Source organism: Borostomias antarcticus (genome assembly GCF_949987555.1).
Source record: "Borostomias antarcticus genome assembly, chromosome: 30".
In the NCBI taxonomy this organism is placed as follows: domain Eukaryota; kingdom Metazoa; phylum Chordata; class Actinopteri; order Stomiiformes; family Stomiidae; genus Borostomias; species Borostomias antarcticus.
The window spans coordinates 5,587,995-5,608,494 of NC_140263.1; the positions used below are offsets into that span (position 1 = coordinate 5,587,995).

General features: G+C 49.5%; 2 protein-coding genes across 2 annotated transcripts in view; both read right to left on the reverse strand.

Annotated features, from left to right (window-relative positions):
• Positions 1-2,552: 2,552 nt before the first annotated feature.
• On the reverse strand, positions 2,553-20,137 carry ulk1b (unc-51 like autophagy activating kinase 1; the record flags this gene model as incomplete). The annotated part of the gene is made up of 27 exons (XM_084460180.1): positions 2,553-2,686; positions 3,092-3,221; positions 3,756-3,919; positions 4,265-4,383; positions 4,711-4,928; positions 5,047-5,222; positions 5,725-5,850; positions 6,190-6,302; positions 6,685-6,878; positions 8,034-8,293; positions 9,112-9,272; positions 9,378-9,509; positions 10,563-10,649; positions 11,147-11,210; positions 11,322-11,484; positions 12,009-12,100; positions 12,395-12,445; positions 12,670-12,752; positions 13,286-13,344; positions 13,614-13,715; positions 13,811-13,884; positions 15,011-15,184; positions 16,228-16,264; positions 16,928-16,960; positions 19,625-19,666; positions 19,753-19,845; positions 20,129-20,137. 27 exons carry the CDS (start codon positions 20,135-20,137, stop codon positions 2,631-2,633), a joined length of 3,012 nt encoding a protein of 1,003 aa, XP_084316306.1. The 3' UTR covers positions 2,553-2,630.
• A 96-nt stretch (positions 20,138-20,233) lies between these two features.
• The window catches only part of mmp17a (matrix metallopeptidase 17a), a gene marked incomplete at both ends in the record, with an annotated part of 111,627 nt that continues 111,360 nt past the window's right edge, over positions 20,234-20,500 (reverse strand). Inside the window, 1 exon segment of the mRNA XM_084460181.1 lies at positions 20,234-20,328. Within this exon segment, the coding sequence (XP_084316307.1) occupies positions 20,234-20,328 (95 nt within the window).

A 20,500-nucleotide genomic window follows, 5' to 3' on the forward strand; every position in this document is an offset into this window, starting at 1 on the left:
TTCGTTTGAAATGTATAACGCAAACTAGACAGTTTACATTATTTTTGCTTTATACAAATGCACGATATGTAGCAACCATAAAAGAAAAAGTAATCTATGGGAAAAACAGACAGCAACACTCCCTCCCTCCATTCCACTCCATCCACAGTAGGACAGACTCCTCACTGACCAGGACAGACTCCTCACTGACCGGGACAGACTCCTCACTGACCGGGACAGACTGTTCACTGCTTGATTTGCAGCGCTGAGCGACTGACTGACTGCTCGTCTCGTCTGTTCATTCCACAAACCAGGTGTCTACATACAGTACATCTCACCAACACTGCTTCACATGCATACAGTACATACATACATACATACATACATACATACATACATACAGTACCTTTACATCATAACACCAGCTTCTCAGGACTCGCTCCTACCACTGGTCCAGTTATGGATGAGGTTAATGGGGGGGGGGGTCGAGGGGGGATGAGGTTAATGTAGGTGGGGGGGTCGGGGGGGGTTGAGGTTAATGCAGGTGGGGGGGTGGGAAGTTGAGGTTAATGTAGGTGGGGGGGTCGGGGTTGAGGTTAATGCAGGTGGGTGAGTCGGGGGGGGGGGGGGGGGGGGGAGTTGAGGTTGATGCAGGTGGTCGGGGGGGGGGGGGTAAAGTGAAATATGTGGTTAGCGGCAGCAACAACAAATTGCAAAATTCGATCAGGCAAAAAAATTAAGCAACATCACTATAATTCAAGAAACTCTACTTTAAAAAATCCAACACAAGCATCACTCCTCATTACTCTGAAATGAGACAAACACACACAAACAAACATTATAATCAATACAACACTATTCTTTTTTTCAGTGTACAAATTTTGCTTTTTCGTTTTTTCCCCCCTCAAAAGGCACCTTTCAAAGTTTAATAGCTTATGCCACTTCCCTGTCGAGACTCCGTCACACTTCAACATCTGATATTGAATCTATAACTACAACATCTAAGACTAGTCAAAAAAAGTATGTAAAGAACTAAAACAATTTGTTTAAAAATGTAAAGAACAAAAAAACCATCGAAACACAAACACACATAGCATAGCGTTCAATGAACACCCTCCTCCTCTCTCCTCCTCTCTCCTCCTCTCTCCGGACAGTACTAATCAACACAAACAGTGCAGTAACACCTCACCTATATCTATTCATCCTGTAGATGTTAGCCTTCGCCCAGAGTTTGCATTAGCAGACGTGTTTGGCTGGTAACTATGGACTGGTTCTCTCCTGAAACAGCCCTACATTCAAACCCACTGTGATTGCGGCACTCAAACAAAAAAAAGATTGAAGTTGAACTAAATTTGTAGTCAAATGTCAGTGCCGATACTAACTTACTCAATGTGGAAACTATTACTTGGTCTGACTGATCCACACAGTGCTACTCCTGGCATTCACTGGTTCAAAGTACATCATCTTTCACACAAGGCTGATTATAATGGGAATAGCTCAAGTCCTCGGATTCCAACTGATCTTCCAACATGGCGGCCATATTGAATACTTTGGTCGAAAGAACATGCTTGACTGGGCCAACTTCCTGTCTGGACTGGGCCAACTTCCTGTCTGTACTGGGCCAACTTCCTGTCTGGACTGGGCCAACTTCCTGTCTGGACTAGGCCAACTTCCTGTCTGTACTGGGCCAACTTCCTGTCTGTACTATCTAGTTCCTGTCTGCCATCTTGGGCAGTCTTCATTACATTCTCTCGTTTGTGGTCTTATGACCCACGGCCCAGAGAAAAACATGATCCTGACTATGACAGACAAAGTCAATAAAGTGTCAAAGTTCGGGATAATTAAAGTATAATACTTCAACCACATCACCTACCCTGGCCCCTGTTAAAGGAATTTATTTTGGTCTCAATAACTTAAAAACAAACTGGTCTCTAGTCTAATATGTGATCCTCCAGAGCGTCAGAGAAACCAACGGACGACAGAACAGACCTGTTTAAACTGATGATGTTTGTAAAACATGATTGCGAAACACTTAAATATTGCCCCCACTGTAATGTTCAAACACGGTTTTTCAGCAAGCTACCTAATAAATGATGTTCTAAAAGTAGGTGACCATTTGTAAAAAATAAAACAAAACAAAACAAAACAAAACAAAACAAAATAAAATAAAATAAAATAAAATAAAATAAAATAAAATAAAATAAAATAAAATAAAATAAAATAAAATAAAATAAAATAAAATAAAATAAAATAAAATAAAATAAAATAGTGCATGTGATTGCTTAGCGCCTAATGACCAGTGGACCCAACTGTGTGTCTGTGTCTCGTTTCCTAACGGTCGCTGAAAGATGCCCGGTCAACAGAAGTAGTTTGTGTGTATTTGAGACTGCATGAAAGCTGAATAACTGCATGAGCACTCTCAGTCCAGCAGGGGGGGCTCTGGAGCTCCTCTCCTTGGCGGGGGGGTTCATCCCCAACAATGGTCCAGTCCCCATCCCCACGGTGATGGTCCGTTGTCCCCTGTCCCATGTCCGGTCCAGAGGGCCTTCAGAACACCCCGGTGGCGGGGGGGGGGGGGGGGTTGGGGGTGGGGGGGTGAGAGGGGGGGGTGTCGTGTGAGAGCAGCGTCCCGGGGTGCTGGGGGAGGAGTCTCAAACACACACCCCTGACTGCAGAGCAGTGAGGCGGCGCTCAATACACTCCTTACCTAGAGAGAGAGAGAGAGAGAGAAAGAGAGAGAGAGAGAGTGAGTGATGGAGAGAGAATTATGGTCTCTATGTTTCAGGTTCATGGCCGACAGACTACAAATAGGGCTTAATGTCCAAAATAGCACACTACCCCTTTAAAGGAGTAGTAAAGGGAAAATAGAGAGAGAGAGAGAGAGTGATGAGTGATGGAGAGAGAATAGGGCGAGAGACCACCCATGTGAATGTCCCGTTCAACAGCAGACATCGTGAACACATTTCTCCTGGGAATCAATAAGTATCTAGTGGATCCATCCGTCTAGTTTGATCGAAGCCATAAAAAGGCGATTTCTTTGAGGCTGAGGCGTTCCAGGTCTAGACCAGTGAGGGGGTTTGGAGTCAGAGGTGAAAGGTCAAAGGTGACTCACACTTGCTGACGCTGAGGATGTCGGCCTGTTCGGTGAGGAGGAGAGAGAGGCCCTCCATCAGCAGCAGGGCCTTGTGGTAGCGCAGCACCGATGCCTCCCCCTGGTGGAACATCTCGTCCAGCGCGGCCGCCTGGACCTGGGAGGAGACAGAACACGGTCAGGGCTTGGGATATGACCCACGTCAGACACCGTACAACGGTGAGCTTCTTGTCTTTGAAATTGAGAGTTTAACATGTTTTTGAATGATTTTTCACGGCGCCCACCCACATCCATTGTATGACCAAAACGGTGGTAGAACAATTATCAACTTTCTCAAAAGTGCTAGTTTTGTCAACGTTTTGATCTGAACCATTGTATATGATCATAAGTAACCTTAAAACAGGGCTAAACATGCATTTTCCCTTTACTACTCCTTTAAGCTTAGTTTAAAGTTTAATTAAGGTTTAATTTGTGTCAGCGAAAAACCGTCCTCTTGAGCTGTATTGAACATTGGCATGGAGATGAGGAGGAGGAGGTGGAGGAGTAGGAGGAGAAATTGGAGGAGGAGGGGGAGGAGGAGGAGCAGGAGGAGGAGGTGGGGGAGGAGAAGGAGAAATTGGAGGAGGAGGAGGGAGGAGGAGGAGGAGGAGGAGGAGGAGGAGAAGGAGGAGGAGAAGGAGGCCACCCTCACCATCTGCACGGTGTGGCTGAACAGCAGGCTCTCGGCGGTGATGCTGTTGATGTGGTCCATGAGCCGGTGCTTCCTGGTGAAGAAGCGGTCCAGCCGGGCGCTGAGCGAGCGACAGGACGTCACGCTGGACTTGTACAGATCGTTCAGACGTCTCACCACTGGGACAGAACCACAGGACAGAGGACAGAGGACAGGGGCTGGATGGACTGCTCTTATACAGTGAAATTGATCACAATCCGAATATTTTTAGGTGTTTGGCATGACATGCGCAATGAAGGCCTCTCATAGAGTTGGCCCTGTTTGACCTGGTCCATGGCTCTGAGATCTACCTTGTTTGACCTGGTCCATGTTCTGTGAGATCTACCTTGTTTGACCTGGTCCATGTTCTGTGAGATCTACCTTGTTTGACCTGGTCCATGTTCTGTGAGATCTACCTTGTTTGACCTGGTCCATGGCTGTGAGATCTACCTTGTTTGACCTGGTCCATGTTCTGTGAGACCTACCTTGTTTGACGGTGGAGGAGGGGTAGAGCTGGCCCTGTTTCACCTGGTCCATGGCCGTGTGCAACGCCGACGCCAGCAGCTCCGCGCTCTTCATGTACAACACCAGCTGTTCTGCATAGCTGAGACACAAGCACATCCACGACCGCCAGTCACACGGGAGCAGGAGGAGGAAGGAGGAGAAAGGAGGAGGAAGGAGCGCTTCAGGAGGAGGAAGGAGCAGTACGGAGCGCTTCAGGAGGAGGAAGGAGCAGTAGGGAGCGCTTCAGGAGGAGGAAGGAGCAGTGAGGAGCGCTCCAGGAGGAGGAAGGAGCAGTACGGAGAGCTTCAGGAGGAGGAAGGAGCAGTGAGGAGAGCTTCAGGAGGAGGAAGGAGGAGGAAGGAGCAGTACGGAGCGCTTCCAGACTTGTAGCTCTACTCACCCAGTGACCTCCCTCCCTGTGACTCACCTCCACTCTTGGCTCAGGGAGCTGATCTGGTCGGCCACCAGGCTCTGCTGCTGGAGCAGGGAGGGGGGCGCGGGGTCCGCCTGCCCCCCCCCGGGCCCGGCCCTGGCCCCCCCGGACGCCTCGGACCCCTCGGACCCCCGGGACCCGGCCACCTCCGCCAGACAGCAGGCGAAGTCCAGCGTGAAGCGCAGCCTCTGAAGGGCGTCCGTGTGCTCCTGCTGCAGCCACACGAGAAGAGAGGGGGTCACACACACACACACACACACACACACACACACACACACACACACACACACACACACACACACACACACACACAGTCTCTCCTGCTCTCACCTCCATCAGGGTCTCCTCCGGCAGCTCGGGGGCCTCGAAGGTGACGGGTCCCCCCATGTTGGGGTCTGTGAAGCCGTAGCGCGGGCTGGAGGACCCCTGGAAGCCGTCCAGGTAGGTGCCCGTCTGCGCGTAGCGGCTGTTGAAGGACCCCGCGGGACTGACGGAGCTGGACGAGCCTGACGGAGGAAGACGTGCTGATTGGCTGGAGGTCACACTGACTCCTCCCTTAACAAGCAGGGCCAATAGAGATTCTTCTACTTAGATGTGTCTGTTTGTCTGTCTGTCTGTCTGTCTGTCTGCCTGTCTGTCTGTCTGTCTGTCTGCCTGTCTGTCTGTCTGTCTGTCTGCCTGTCTGTCTGTCTGTCTGTCTGTCTGTCTGCCTGCCTGTCTGTCTGTCTGTCTGTCTGTCTGTCTGTCTGCCTGTCTGTCTGTCTGTCTGTCTGCCTGTCTGTCTGTCTGTCTGTCTGTCTGTCTGTCTGTCTGCCTGTCTGTCTGTCTGTCTGTCTGTCTGTCTGTCTGCCTGTCTGTCTGTCTGTCTGTCTGCCTGTCTGTCTGTCTGTCTGCCTGTCTGTCTGTCTGTCTGTCTGTCTGTCTGTCTGTCTGTCTGTCTGCCTGTCTGTCTGTCTGTCTGTCTGTCTATTAGGGTTGGGCGGTTTTTCATCCCTCCATCCATCTCACCTGAGTACTTCCTGTTGCGAGAGGTGTGTGGCGGGGTGCTTCCGCTGGAAGGGGAGCCCACAGTGAACACTACCTGGGCTGGACTACCCGAGCCCACCACCACTGCTCCTCCGCCACCAGAGGGCGCTGTGACACAGAGACACATGGACAGTGAGGGAGACATGATAGAGCAGTACCTGCCATCAAGCCCGTATCTCAGCTCCGCTACACAACAGCATGTTGAGAGGTAAACACTGGACCTGATAGGTAAACACTGGACCTGATACTATTAAAAATAGGGCTAGGTTTAAAAAATCGATTCATCGATTCTGAATCAAATGATTCAGAATCGATTCATGAATCCCAAAATCGATCTTTTATTTAATGAATGAATGAATAAATGAAGGTATGAATAGTTCATTAATAGTTCAATCATGTTGTTGTTGTTGTGATGTAGCGGCCGGTCAGCTGGTCTGCGGGGGGTACCTGTGATGTCGATGGCTCTGTCCAGGCTGAGGTTCTCCGTGCTCCGGTCCCTCAGCGGAGAGCCGAAGGCGGCCATGAGCAGCATGTCAGACAGACGGCCGGTACTGTGAGACCTGGACACCAGGGGACGAGCAGAGAGAGACCACAGAGGAGAGACCAGCATGAGGGAGCAGGGATCGACTGTTCAGATCTGCCCTTCTCCGTATCTTCATATGACCCTCTCTCTCCCCTCCTCTCTCTCCCCTCCTCTCTCCTCCTCTCTCCTCCTCTCTCTCCCCTCCTCCCTCTCCTCTCCCCTCCTCTCTCTCCTTATCTCTCTCCTCCTCCTCTCTCCCCTCCTCCTCTCTCCCCTCCTCCCTCTCTCTCTCCCCTCCTCCCTCTCTCTCCTCCTCTCTCTCCCCTCCTCCTCTCTCCCCTCCTCTCTCTCCCTCTCTCTCCTCCTCCCCCTGGCTGGACGCTGGTCCTAACAGTGCTGGCCTCTCCTCCCTCTCTTACCTTCCCAACCCCTTGTTCTCCTCTGTGGGTCTGTGGATGTAGTGAGCGGGATGTCCACCAGGGGGCAGTCCAGCTTCCCGTGGGTCGGAGGCAGGCCTGCTGCCGGGGGCCCCCAGGACGAGGCCCTGCTGGGCCAGGAAGGTCAGCAGGTTGGGCGAGCTGGGCGGCTTGGGGAAGTCAAACGGTGGGATGGCCTGTGAGCGGGGGGCACAGTCAAGATTCAACATTCCTTTATTGCTATACAGGGGAATGTTGCTGCTGGCTCCAACATTATGCTTGATACAGATAAACTCTAATACTTTATTACAAATGTACAAGTTACAAATTATGAAAATTACAAAGTTTACAAATTAACACCAATTACACAATAAGTACCCTGTCAGATATTGCTATAGGGGGGTATTATATTGCTATAGGAGGGTATTATATTGCTATAGGGGGTATGATATTGCTATAGGAGGGTATTATATTGCTATAGGGGGGTATTATATTGCTATAGGGGGTATGATATTGCTATAGGGGGGTATTATATGGCTATAGGGGGTATGATATTGCTATAGGGGGGGTATTATATGGCTATAGGGGGGTATTATATTGCTATAGGAGGGTATTATATTGCTATAGGGGGTATGATATTGCTATAGGAGGGTATTATATTGCTATAGGGGGTATGATATTGCTATAGGGGGGTATTATATTGCTATAGGAGGGGTATTATATTGCTATAGGAAGGTATTATATTGCTATAGGAGGGTATTATATTGCTATAGGGGGTATGATATTGCTATAGGAGGGTATTATATTGCTATAGGGGGGTATTATATTGCTATAGGGGGTATGATATTGCTATAGGGGGGTATTATATGGCTATAGGGGGTATGATATTGCTATAGGGGGGTATTATATGGCTATAGGGGGGTATTATATTGCTATAGGAGGGTATTATATTGCTATAGGGGGTATGATATTGCTATAGGAGGGTATTATATTGCTATAGGGGGTATGATATTGCTATAGGGGGGTATTATATTGCTATAGGAGGGGTATTATATTGCTATAGGAGGGTATTATATTGCTATAGGGGGGTATTATATTGCTATAGGGGGTATTATATTGCTATAGGGGGGTATTATATTGCTATAGGGGGTATTATATTGCTATAGGGGGGTATGATATTGCGTTGTAAGTGGTTGTGTTACGTACACCAGGTATAAAGACTAAATTAGTCACAGTGCAAAGAGCCATAGTCTGGGCGGTACTACCACTAGATAAGCAGACGAACGTAAACACACAGATGAAACACACACACGCACACACACGCACACACACACACACGCGCGGCGCCTCACCCTGGAGGGGGAGCCGAGGATGGTGGGCAGGGGGCTGCGCTGCAGCAGCTCACTCAGCCTGGGGGAGGGGTGCAGGGGCCGGACCGCCACCACGCCCCCCCCCGGGGCCCCCAGCGGGTCCGAGTGCTGCTTCCTGATCTTCTGCCTGCTGCCGCTGGCACACTCCAGCAGACAGGGGGCGCTGTGGAGCCGGGTGCCCAGGCCTGGCTGCTGCTGCCGAGGGAGGGGGGGGAGGGGCCGAGGGTCGGCGAGCTGGAGCGCTGGAGGGGGGGACAGACGCATGAACCAAGCGCTCCTCCATGAGCCACACAGGACAGACGCACAAAAACAGCTGACTTCTAGATCGCTAACATTTTTAGCATAAGTCAATAGAGTTTAACATAGCGAAAATCATGGCTACGTAAATAAACAAAAACAATCTTTTTCTAGTAATATGTTTGTAATAATATGTTGTTGTAATAAGTACTTTATACAACGGTTTGTTCTGGTTCTTGATTCTGATTGGCTGGAAGCCGTGTTATCTATATCTATGCTAACAAACGCCTTACTGTGTGCGTCTATGACGACATGTATCCATGACGCGCCCACCCCGCGACAACAATAGTAGTTTTGGGGGGGGCCTACCACCCCCCCTGGAAGGGAAACACTGATTAGTGCTACAATAAAGTTGAGTTCCAATTGGTGTAAGAGGGAAGGAGGAATGGAGGGATGAAGGGAAGGAGGGAGGGAGGGAGGGATGGAGGGAGGGAAGGAGGGGAGGAGGGATGGAGGGATGGAGGGATGGAAGGATGGAGAGAAGGAGGGATGGAGGGATGGAGAGGAGGAGGGATGGAGGGAAGGAGGGATGGAGGGATGGAGAGGAGGAGGGATGGAGGGAAGGAGGGATGGAGGGAGTCCCCGGTCCTCACCTCCGCCCCGCGGGCCCCCAACGCCCGCCTCTCCACACGCCTGTCCAGGCAGCTCGGGGATGGGGAGGACTTCAGACACGGAGGGGGAGGAGAGGAAGAAGAGAAAGGGGGATGAGAGGAGGGGAGAGGTAGAGAGAGAGAGAAGACGTTCATAACGGACTGCGCGCTACCGTGAGGGGAGAGCTGGAAGGGCCGTGGGCCTCCGGTGGAGAGGCGGCGGGGGGTGGGGGTCGCCCCGTGGCAGGCGCCTCCAGGGTGGGGGGGGGACGGGCCGGGCCTCCCCCAGCCCAGACAGACACTGCTACTGCAGCGATGCACCGGGGTGGACGCCCTGCGGACAGACAGAGGGACAGACGGACGGAGGAGAAGTAGAAGTCATTATCGGATACGATGGACTACCGCAAGTGTGTGTGTGTGTGTGTGTGTGTGTTCTGACCTGGGAGAACCATCTTGACTGGGCGAGTGCAGGTTCTGCTCCATGCGCTGGTAGTTGTGGACCTGAGTGGGAACCGGAATAGGCATCGACTGCCCATAGTTACCACAGTTACTCGCTGAGATCTCGCTAGGCCTGCCAGAGAGAGAGGAGAGAGGGGTTAGAGAGAGGAGAGAGGGGTTAGAGAGAGGAGAGAGGGGTTAGAGAGAGGAGAGAGGGGTTAGAGAGAGGAGAGAGGGGTAAGAGAGAGGAGAGAGGGGTTAGAGAGAGGAGAGAGGGGTTAGAGAGAGGAGAGAGGGGTAAGAGAGAGGAGAGAGGGGTTAGAGAGAGGAGAGAGGGGTTAGAGAGAGGAGAGAGGGGTTAGAGAGAGGAGAGAGGGGTTAGAGAGAGGAGAGAGGGGTAAGAGAGAGGAGAGAGGGGTTAGAGAGAGGAGAGAGGGGTTAGAGAGAGGAGAGAGGGGTTAGAGAGAGGAGAGAGGGGTTAGAGAGAGGAGAGAGGGGTTAGAGAGAGGAGAGAGGGGTTAGAGAGAGGAGAGAGGGGTTAGAGAGAGGAGAGAGGGGTTAGAGAGAGGAGAGAGGGGTTAGAGAGAGGAGAGAGGGGTTAGAGAGAGGAGAGAGGGGTTAGAGAGAGGAGAGAGGGGTTAGAGAGAGGAGAGAGGGGTTGGAGAGAGGAGAGAGGGGTTAGAGAGAGGAGAGAGGGGTTAGAGAGAGGAGAGAGGGGTTAGAGAGAGGAGAGAGGGGTTAGAGAGAGGAGAGAGAGGAGAGAGGGGTTAGAGAGAGGAGAGAGGGGTTAGAGAGAGGAGAGAGGGGTTAGAGAGAGGAGAGAGGGGTTAGAGAGAGGAGAGAGGGGTTAGAGAGAGGAGAGAGGGGTTAGCTACACTTAACTATCCCTAGTCTGGTCAATGCAGAAGTACAGTGAGTGAACAGTGAAATTATTATTATTAACATTATGCTAAGCTAAAGCCCTGTGGTCTTATGGAGTTGCTAGCATTATGCTAAGCTAAAGCCCTGTGGTCTTATAGAGTTGCTAGCATTATGCTAAGATAAAGCCCTGTGGTTTCATAGCGTTGTTAGCATTATGCTAAGCTAAAGCCCTGTGGTTTCATAGCATTGTTAGCATTATGCTAAGCTAAAGCCCTGTGGTCTTATAGAGTTGTTAGCATAATGCTAAGCTAAAGTGTGGTCTTACCTGATGGGGCTGGGGGAGCCGCTGTAGGAGGGAGAATGGGGGGGGGTCTTGCCTTGACTCCCCAGACCACTAGAAGCCAGTAAAGAACTGAACAGAGAAACACATTTATAAGAGTTTAAATGAAACCACCATCGGTACCATCTGTGCACAATGGACAGAAATGGGCAAAAATACATCTAAATGTATCTTCAAAATACAAAATACTCCTCAAATTACTGTATCGAAATCAAATACAAAATACTAGTGCCAGAATATTTGAGTGAACACCATCAAGAGAAGCAGTTCCTAAAACAATTTTACAATGCTCTTAACCAATCGGATTGCGAGGTCGATGGAACCATTTTGAAAATACAATATTACTAAGTATCTTGTTACAAATTACATTCATTTTTTTTCCCCAAACATGTCAAATACAAATTACAAAATACTCAAATACAAGTAATAGAAATACTGCCCAGTCTGACAGTGGAATGGACACTCCTGTATCAAGTGTCTCAGCCCACAGAACTGTAGGTCGACGGCAGTGATGAGGAAGATGTAAGACCCGCCCCCCCCGCCAGGTAAGACCCCGCCCCCAGACTCACCCACTGGTCATCAGGCTGTCCTGCAGCATTTTCCCAGAAGCCCCCTCACAGGTGAGCTCACCTGCTGAGAGATGCAGGTCCGAGTTAGACAACACCGACCGACACTTCCGTCCACTAAGTGTCCTACGCTGTCATGTTGCTATTCACACACTGCGGGGGGGGGGGGGGCGCTTACTGGGGAAGTGGGCCGGCACCATGACGAAGTCGTCGGTGTCACAGGAGGAGTTCTTGCTGCTGCCGCCCCCACCAGAAGAGTCTTTGAGGAGGAAGCCGTGGGCGTCCGGCGTGGGGGAGGCCAGAGCCTTGGCTCGGAGCTGCTGGACCTCCGCCAGGGACTGCTGCAGTGGTCAGAACCAGAGGATTGGACCACTGACCACACGGCACGGCTAACATAACGTCTACCCTCATGTCATCTGGGCCACATCTAATCTGAAGGACTGTTTGAAAACAGTCAACAAACTCTCTAGATTTGTATTTTTATTGTTTATCCGTTCTTAACAGGACATCACATTTACCCTAGTGACATTTTGCCGTGTTTTCACACCCAGACGTCGACCGCACACATATATCCACACATGAATCCATCCATACACCACAAATGAAGCATGATGGCCTACTGCTCACTGGCTGCTGACCATACTGACATCCTGTCCATCTAATGAGCTGGATCACTGGCCACAGTAGAACCACATTACATGACCTCATCACTAATGAACATAACACAACAAGTTCAGATGTTTGTGTGAATGACTCCATCACCAGACTCACACACTCTCCATCACTCCTGAATGGACCAGGACACACACACACACATACGCGCACACACACACAAACGCACACACACACACACACACACACTAACCGGAGGTGAGGCTAGGTGTGAGGTGGAGGAGCTGCTACAGGAGCTGGCAGATGCGGAGCTTGGAAAGCAGGTCATGGTAACGACAGGGGTCACTGAAACCACACACACACACACACACACACGCGCACACACACACACACGCACACACACACACACACACACAATAAGACAGGACTTGGCTGTAGGACACATACAACAATTAATCAATATACATTTTCATCTTATAGTGAGTGATTCATTTTTCCAGATTTTAATCGACATGGTAATCGATATTACGGCATCACATTAAGGACACCATCACATTGACTTGTGATTAAAGACGACCAGACTACTCTGAATGCCCAGAGCAGGGCCAGGCAGATGGATGATTCATGGATGAGACTCACTCTTCTTCATGGACACGCTGGACTCCAGGAACGGGTGACTGAAGAACTCCTCTGAAAAGGGTGAGGGAGACACAGATTGAACACCCAAGAAGAGGTTCAATGCTAACACGCTAGTTTCACAATCACAATCACTATTAGTTTATTGCCATGCAGTTTTTCAACATAGTAGGAATGTCCTTTCGCGCGTGTGAGTGTGTGTGTGTGTGTGTGTGTGTGTGTGAGTGTGTGTGAGTGTGTGTGTGTGCGTGTGAGTGTGTGTGAGGGGTCCTACTGACCAAAGTCCATGCGGTCTTTGTGGTTGCGCTGTAGCAGACCCTGCAACAGCTGCCTCAAGTGGCTGGAGGTCTCTCTGGGAATGCTGGAGAGAGAAGTGTGGTTTAATCTCTCTTGCTAGAAGGAGAGCGCTGGCGTTAGCGCTGACCCCTGGATGACCTCAGGAGGAGGAGCGCAAGGGAACGACCGCCACGGAAACATGCCGGTGACCTCAGGGAGGCTATTTCCTGTACTTTGTAGTGAAGTGCATAAGTCTGTGGTTAATGACTTGTGTTTGGTGAATGTATACAGTGTGTGTTCACTCTTAGTGATTCACATGGGCCGTCTATTTTTAGCATGGTCACAGTCAGAATAGCTAGCGAGTGCGTCTGCTACAGTAGAAAACTACTAGCTGACAGTATGTTACAGTATGTGCAAGTTACCTTAATGCAGTCATGCTAAGCTAACATTTAACCTACTTTCTTATGGGTATGTTTGTTTGTTGGTGCAAAAAGCAATGTTTAAATCAGCTCCTGTAACAAGAACATGTTAAATAAACACCAATAGAAGACTATGTCATCTGAGGCTTCTCAACTTTAGATGCTGAAGCAGAAGAATCCCAGATAACTTGACACTTACTTGGGACTGAGGCTCTTGTTTTTCTCATAGAACAGCCGGAGGTCTTGTGGACTGCTAGCCTGTGGGGAACCCATAATTATCAACAACAACAGACATAATTATCAACAACAACAAACTCTACAACACTCTAAAGCTTCAGCTACTTCCTTCAGTCGCAGTTTCAATCCTTGGCTCTTAGCATTTGTACTTCAACCTGTAATTGTTTTTAATTATTATTATTGTTTATTGTATTTGTTCTGTTGTTATTTATGTATCTGTGTGAACTCATCATCACTGTAAATGTGTTTTCAGTTGTTGTTGATCAATCCAGGTCGACTGCGGTGCTCACCTGAAAAGGGGCCTTCCCGGTTAGACACTGGAAAACTATGGTTCCTATGCTCCATAGGTCCGCCTTGGCGTCGTAGTTCTGAGACATGATGACTTCAGGTGCCTGGGGGAACGGGGGGGAGACATTTCAAAGTCGCACCCACGACGGAAAGTCATCCGGCAGCGCGCGGTTGAGAGGGAGGAAGAGAAGGTGCTCACCATGTACATGGGGGAACCACACAGCGTGGCGGCCATCATGTTGGTCTGGAGATACCGGGCAAAGCCGAAGTCCGCTACGCAACAGGACCAGGGGGAACAAGACAGTGGAGGGAGAGAGAGAGAGAGAGAGAGAGAGAGAGAACTTTTACATTAGTGCTTGTTCCCAATGTCCCAAATCCATGACAGGAAGAAATGACCAGAGCTGCTGCGAAGATTCTACATCAATGAGGACGTGTGAAATATCCCACTGACCACTTGAAACTGAGCAGCTTTCTCTAAAAGATCCTCACTGACATTGAGCGTGTGTGTGTGTGTGTGTGTGAGAGAGTGAGTGAGTGAGTGAGAGTGTGTGTGTGTGTGAGAGTGTGTATGTGTGAGAGTGTGTATGTGTGAGAGTGTGAGTGTGTGAGAGAGTGTGAGTGAGTGTGTGTGTGTGTGAGAGAGAGAGTGTGTGTGAGAGAGTGTGTGTGTGTGTGTTTGTGTGTGAGAGAGTGTGTGTGAGAGAGAGTGTGAGTGTGTGTGTGAGAGAGAGTGTGAGTGTGTGTGTGTGTGTGTGTGTGTGTGTGTGTGTGTGTGTGTGTGTGTGTGAGAAAGAGTGTGAGTATGAGTGTGTGTGTGCGTGTGAGAGAGAGAGAGAGAGAGAGAGAGAGCGTGTGAGTGTGTGTGTGTGTGTGTGTGTGGGTGCTAAGAGCTGAGCAGGTCTCAACAGAGCCATGAAGATTATAACAGTGTGTTGTGAGCGTGACTCTGCTTCATCCTTCACACCAGAAACACAGAGTCTGATGATGAGAGAAGACTCTTAAACCAGAAACACAGAGTCTGATGATGAGAGAAGACTCTTAAACCAGAAACACAGAGTCTGATGATGAGAGAAGATTCTTAAACCAGAAACAGAGTCTGATGATGAGAGAAGATTCTTAAACCAGAAACACAGAGTCTGATGATGAGAGAAGACTCTTAACCCAGAAACACAGAGTCTGATGATGAGAGAAGACTCTTAAACAGGCAGGACCACTCTCTCCTCCCTCTACTAAATACTTCACCAGGGGAATTATGACATATTACACATATTCATCAATCATTCCTGAAGAAGGGTAAAATAAAATATTTACAGAGGCCTTTAAAAGTGATAAAATAGACCCACCAAACACACGCGCACACACACACACACACACACACTTGGGCGGGCAGGCCACACACCGATCTTGATGCAGGTGTTGTTGGAGTGGGCCTTGCGGCCGGCGGGGGCGGACAGCAGGATGTTCTGGGGCTTCAGGTCCCGGTGGATGATGGCCTTGGCCTGCAGGACCCTCATGGCCCCCGCGATCTGCTGGAGGAACACCCGGATGGTGTCCTCGCTCAGCGTCCCCTTGGCTGGTGGGGGGGGACACGGAGGGACGGACATTTAGTTGACTTTCGTTTATTTAGTCCTTTGCAGGAAGTTTATATTTACAGTCAGTGCATAAAAAGTGCAGTAAAGACAACAAGTGAAATAGAAACATCAAACAGTTATAGACATGGCATAACATTACATAACATTACATAACATTACAGGACATACAGACACACTGGACTGGACCACAGACAGATGGTATTCATGTGTTTAGGGCACGGATAGCAGCAGGAATGAAGCTTTTGCTGAACTTGGCGGGGAGGGAATATTCATGTCTATTCACTTTATTCCTGGTAGCTGCAGCGTTAGCGGTTAGCAACGCTCCTCACACTCACACGCCTATCAACTGACTCAGACAGACGAGGGCCTCGCTCTCTCCCCAACGCCTCGCACGTCCTCACCCCACCGCCCCCTCCCCTGAATCAGCTCTCTCGCCCAGACGCCGTGTCAGAGCCCCACCCCCCCGGCGGAGTCAGGCCTCCCCACATCCTCCCGGCCTCGCAGAGGAGCTCGACTCGTTCCCGTTCCCTCGGTTCGACAAACACCGCGCTTCCTGAGGGGCCGGGAGTCTAAACAAACAACGCGGCTTCGCTGCGCGCCTGACGTGAACTCCTGAGCTCTGACTCAGCCCATGGCCTCTCAGACTGAGACACGGACTCTGGGCATCATAACTACACTCTGAGCTCTGCTGTATGTGGGCTATATTCATAACTACACTCCGAGCTCTGCTGTATCTGGGCTATATTCATAACTACACTCCGCGCTCTGCTGTATGTGGGCTATATTCATAACTACACTCCGCGCTCTGCTGTATGTGGGCTATATTCATAACTACACTCCGAGCTCTGCTGTATGTGGGTTATATTCATAACTACACACCGAGCTCTGCTGTATGTGAGCTGTATTCATAACTACACCGAGCTCTGCTATCTACTGCCTGGACAGTATTAACTCAACTATGGAAACCCAGAGGGGCTACAGAAGCTACATCTGGGAAGCAAATTCTGATTAAACGTCCACTTACAGTGAAGGTAGTCTGCCAGGTCTCCGCCATTGCAGTACTAGAGAGAGAGAGAGAGAGAGAGAGAGATGAAAGAGAATAAAATGAAATCACTCTTTCTCTGATGCTCTCCATAAATGCCAGGGGTCACTGGGGCGTGAGCTGAGGGATGGATGGATGGATGGATAGATGGATGGATAGATGGATAGATGGATAGATGGATAGATAGATAGATAGATAGATAGATAGATAGATAGATAGATAGATAGATGGATGGATGGATGGATGGATGGATGGAGGGGATTGTGACTCCTGTGCAACCCCGAAAAGTGTCCTCCAGTGACATGACCCTATCTGGAACCCATGAACAGTTAATAGCAAACGTGCTCATAGTAGAGATTAGATGATAGGAGATTGATGCTTCTGCTTTCTTACATGGCTTAAAAGCCCCCCTTTGTCAGGACTCTTATAGGCTGGGTAAGTGGGCGTATGGCAAGTCGTAGAACTAACAGTGTTGTTGAAAACAGACTTCAGATCAGTGGGTTGTGTGGGCCTGGTACGCCAGCTCCTAAGACCTGGGCCTGCTTCTTGAGCAGGGGTTGGTTCTCTGTGTTGACGTGCCCTGGCAGTGTGGGAGCGCACTGGAGATCATTACTGTCTCAGTCAGCCACGCATGTTCTACAACTGAGACAACAACACAGAGACAGACCTGACACCACCTTACCTCCATCACCAGGTACACAGAACTGGCTGTTTCCTAGAGAGAGAGAGAGAGAGAGAGAGAGGGAGAGAGAGAGAGGGAGAGAGACTATCAGAGTCACAGAGGATACAGACAAGGAACATATACTGCGCAACTCACCCTTTAAGCAGTTTGGTTGAACACTGAGCCTCTTCACTCCAGACAAACACAGAAATACAAGCAAAATAGTTTTTCACAGTAATACGAGCAGAAAAGCTTTTTCCGGTGTGCTTTTGAACATTTAAGGATACTGACAGACAAAACACACGTATCTAGGAAAAGTCATGAATGTAGGGTGTTGGAATTTCATCGAGTGCAAAGATATCTGTATTTTTGTAGTCATTGAGGCCTTTCTTTAAAGGCCGTATTCGTCAAGTTCCAGCTAAATCAGCTAAATCATGTGTTTACCGTCCATCTCAAACACAAGCGGCGTGCTTTGCTAGCGCCGGCGGGGGAAGGAACACGCAGCCTGGTTCAATCCTCTGGTCACTCAGGCAGGGGTAAGGGGGTTAAAGCAGGGATTGGATGAGTCATCATGCTCATTCAGCTAAAGGTGAAAGGGATCAACAAACTAGGCTGACCACAACAGCCTGACCAACACAAGCTGACCACAACAGACTGACCAACACCCCAGAGCGGGCACAGGCAAGTCCCCACAAAGTAGCTGAGGTCATCACACAAAATGGCAGGCAAGAACTACAACTAGAATTATTATCCTGCTTTTGGTTTATTTTATGTCTATTTTTATGTGAAGCACTCAATTATATTACAAACTGATTTTAGCATTACACAGCAACTCTCTCTCTCTCTCTCCCTCTCTCTCTCTTTCTCTCTCTCCCTCTCTGTCTCTCTCTCACACACACACACACTTTTCTCTCTCACGCACACACGCACAGGCCTTACACAAACAAGACAAAGGGGAGCCCACTCGGAAAAAAACCCCTCTATCCCGTAGCAACAGATGACCCTGCTTTCTCACCCTCTCTGGGTCCTTCAACAGCCAATCAGAAAGCTGAGTGCTGGCTGATCTCGCCCGGGAAATACTGCTGAGTCAGCGCTTGTGGAGTTTCCTCTCTGCCATGGTTGAGATAGCAACCAGTAGGCCAGCCAGACAGACAAACAGACAGAGAGACGGAGAGACAGACAGACAGACAGTCCTAGGAACAGCCAGCCAGTCAGACAGCCAGCCAGTCAGAGAGACAGACAGTCAGAGAGACAGACAGACAGACAGACAGACAGCCAGCCAGTCAGAGAGACAGACAGACAGCCAGCCAGCCAGTCAGAGAGACAGACAGACAGTCAGAGAGACAGACAGACAGCCAGTCAGAGAGACAGACAGACAGACAGACAGCCAGTCAGACAGACAGACAGCCAGCCAGTCAGTGTGGCTAGTGGCGTCTGGACACGGTTCTAAACAGAACCAGCGCAGAACCCCCCAGGCGGGCTGGACAGAGTCCTCCCACTAACCTGTCCTCTCAGCCGACACGCACTAATAACCCACCTGGGACGGTCTCAACCGAGACCACGCCGCGTTGTCCGGAAGTGACTCCCTAGAGATCTACGGTGAGACCATTCAGCAGCTAGAACTGATTCACAACTCGGGGGCAACGATCCTGCTGCTTTCAACAGCAAGACATCTGTCTCACGACCTATGCAATTAGCTCAATGTGTTTGCGGTAGGAGAGAGCAGCTTGTGTACGCGGTATCTCTGGCCTCGGGATGGATGACTGGTGTCCTTCTTGTGGCTGAGTACATCCCCCTAACCTGACAGGTTCAGATGGGTGAGCTTATTATGGGCATGCTCTCTAAAACCCTGACTGCACCATGGAGACAGGAGTTAGGAGCACCTGTTCACATAAGGTGTGTGTGCGTGTGTGTGTGTGTGGGAGGGGCTGTGAATCCCACCAAGTCACACAGATATCAGCAGATCTCCCACGTTCTCTCCCACCTTCACTAGCCGCGCGCTACAGAGCAGCTTCCTTGTTGTTGCTGTTCTTAGCCGTTAGACAGACATACTCCAGGAGCTTGCTCGATCGCCTTGTTGAGAGGGGTCAGGGAAGAATTTTTACAGCTCACTTATCTGGCCCCCGGGTGATACTGTTTTTTTTGCTTCCCTCTGGAATATGTAGGGGTGGGACGTATGCCCACTTCCCTTGTTCTCTGTAAAGCGCATTGTGTTGCCTCTGGGTATGAAATGCGCTATACAAATAAAGCTTTGATTGATTGATTGATTGTTTCAATCAGCAGCAGGGGGACAGGCCGGTGCATCAAACGCAAGTGGGTCAAGTAGATCATTTCACACCCGACACACAGTTGCTGTACATACAACCCCACTGAGCAAAGACACGTCTAAAAGACGTCTTTAAGATGTCTTTTTTGTCTTTTTCGGACGTCCAAAGACATCCAATTAGGAGCCAGAATGAATGTTTTTTTTTTTACGTTCAGATATTGAACCCGTTCTGCACGTCCACAGACGTCTTAGAGGGGTCCAAGCCAGACGTTTGAATATTGAGGGGGTCCAGCAGACGTACAAACGGGGTTCAGGACCGACGGACGTTATTAAGACGTGATCTGAACGTCTCCCTGACGTTGCGTGTTTGCTGGGACAGACAGCATGAGACCCATGAGACACTGAACACACAATGTTCAGTACATGCGTGTTCACTTGAGGGGATCACATACCTGGAAGTCAAGTAACGCAACGATGTTCTCGTGTTTTAATTCCTGTAGAAAAAAGAATAAGAGAAGTCAATTAGTTGTTATTCATTTGAAATTAACTTGATTGTGACTAAATATAACCAGTAGTGTACCTTGAGTATTTTGATCTCTTTCCCTAAAAGGGTCTGAGATTTCGCCAGGTTCTTTTTGTTGATGCACTTCACAGCCACCTCCCAGTCATGTTTCTGTGGACAAACAAAACAACATTCAAGATTACTAGACTATAGCTGTGTTGGGAATCGCTCCCTCGTTCCCTCACTCCCTATTCCCTATAGTTCCCTGTAGTGAACTACCTAGGGAACGGAGAAAATGTAGGGTACATGCACTGTTCCCTGCAAATCAAGGTGAATTGTGGGTAATAAATAGTGGACTATATAGGGAACGAAAATTCCGTGGAGAATTCGGACACTACAAACAAAATGGCTGACGCCCTATATAGTGCACAGTGAATAGGGAGCGATTCCGAACACAGCTCATGAATCTAAGCTATTTCCTGAATGAAGAGATAGTCCTGTTGATACTTCTCCAAAACAGACACCTGAAGCGTGGGTGCATGGTGGTGTTACAGTCGCCTCACAGCAAGAAGGTCATGGGTTCCACTCCCGCATGCGTCTTTCCGGCCTTTCTGTGTGGGGTTTGCATGTTCTCCCTGTGCTCACTCGGGTTCCCTACACATTCAATCCCAATATGAAAAACATTCGGGTTCCCTCCATATAGAACCCCAATATGATGATCCCGTCTGTGACAAGGACCTGGACTTAGTCCCCGGCCCCCAATGATGAGGTTCTCCTGGAGGACAGCTTGGATAGGAGAAATGCAACTCCACCGGCAGATGTGTGG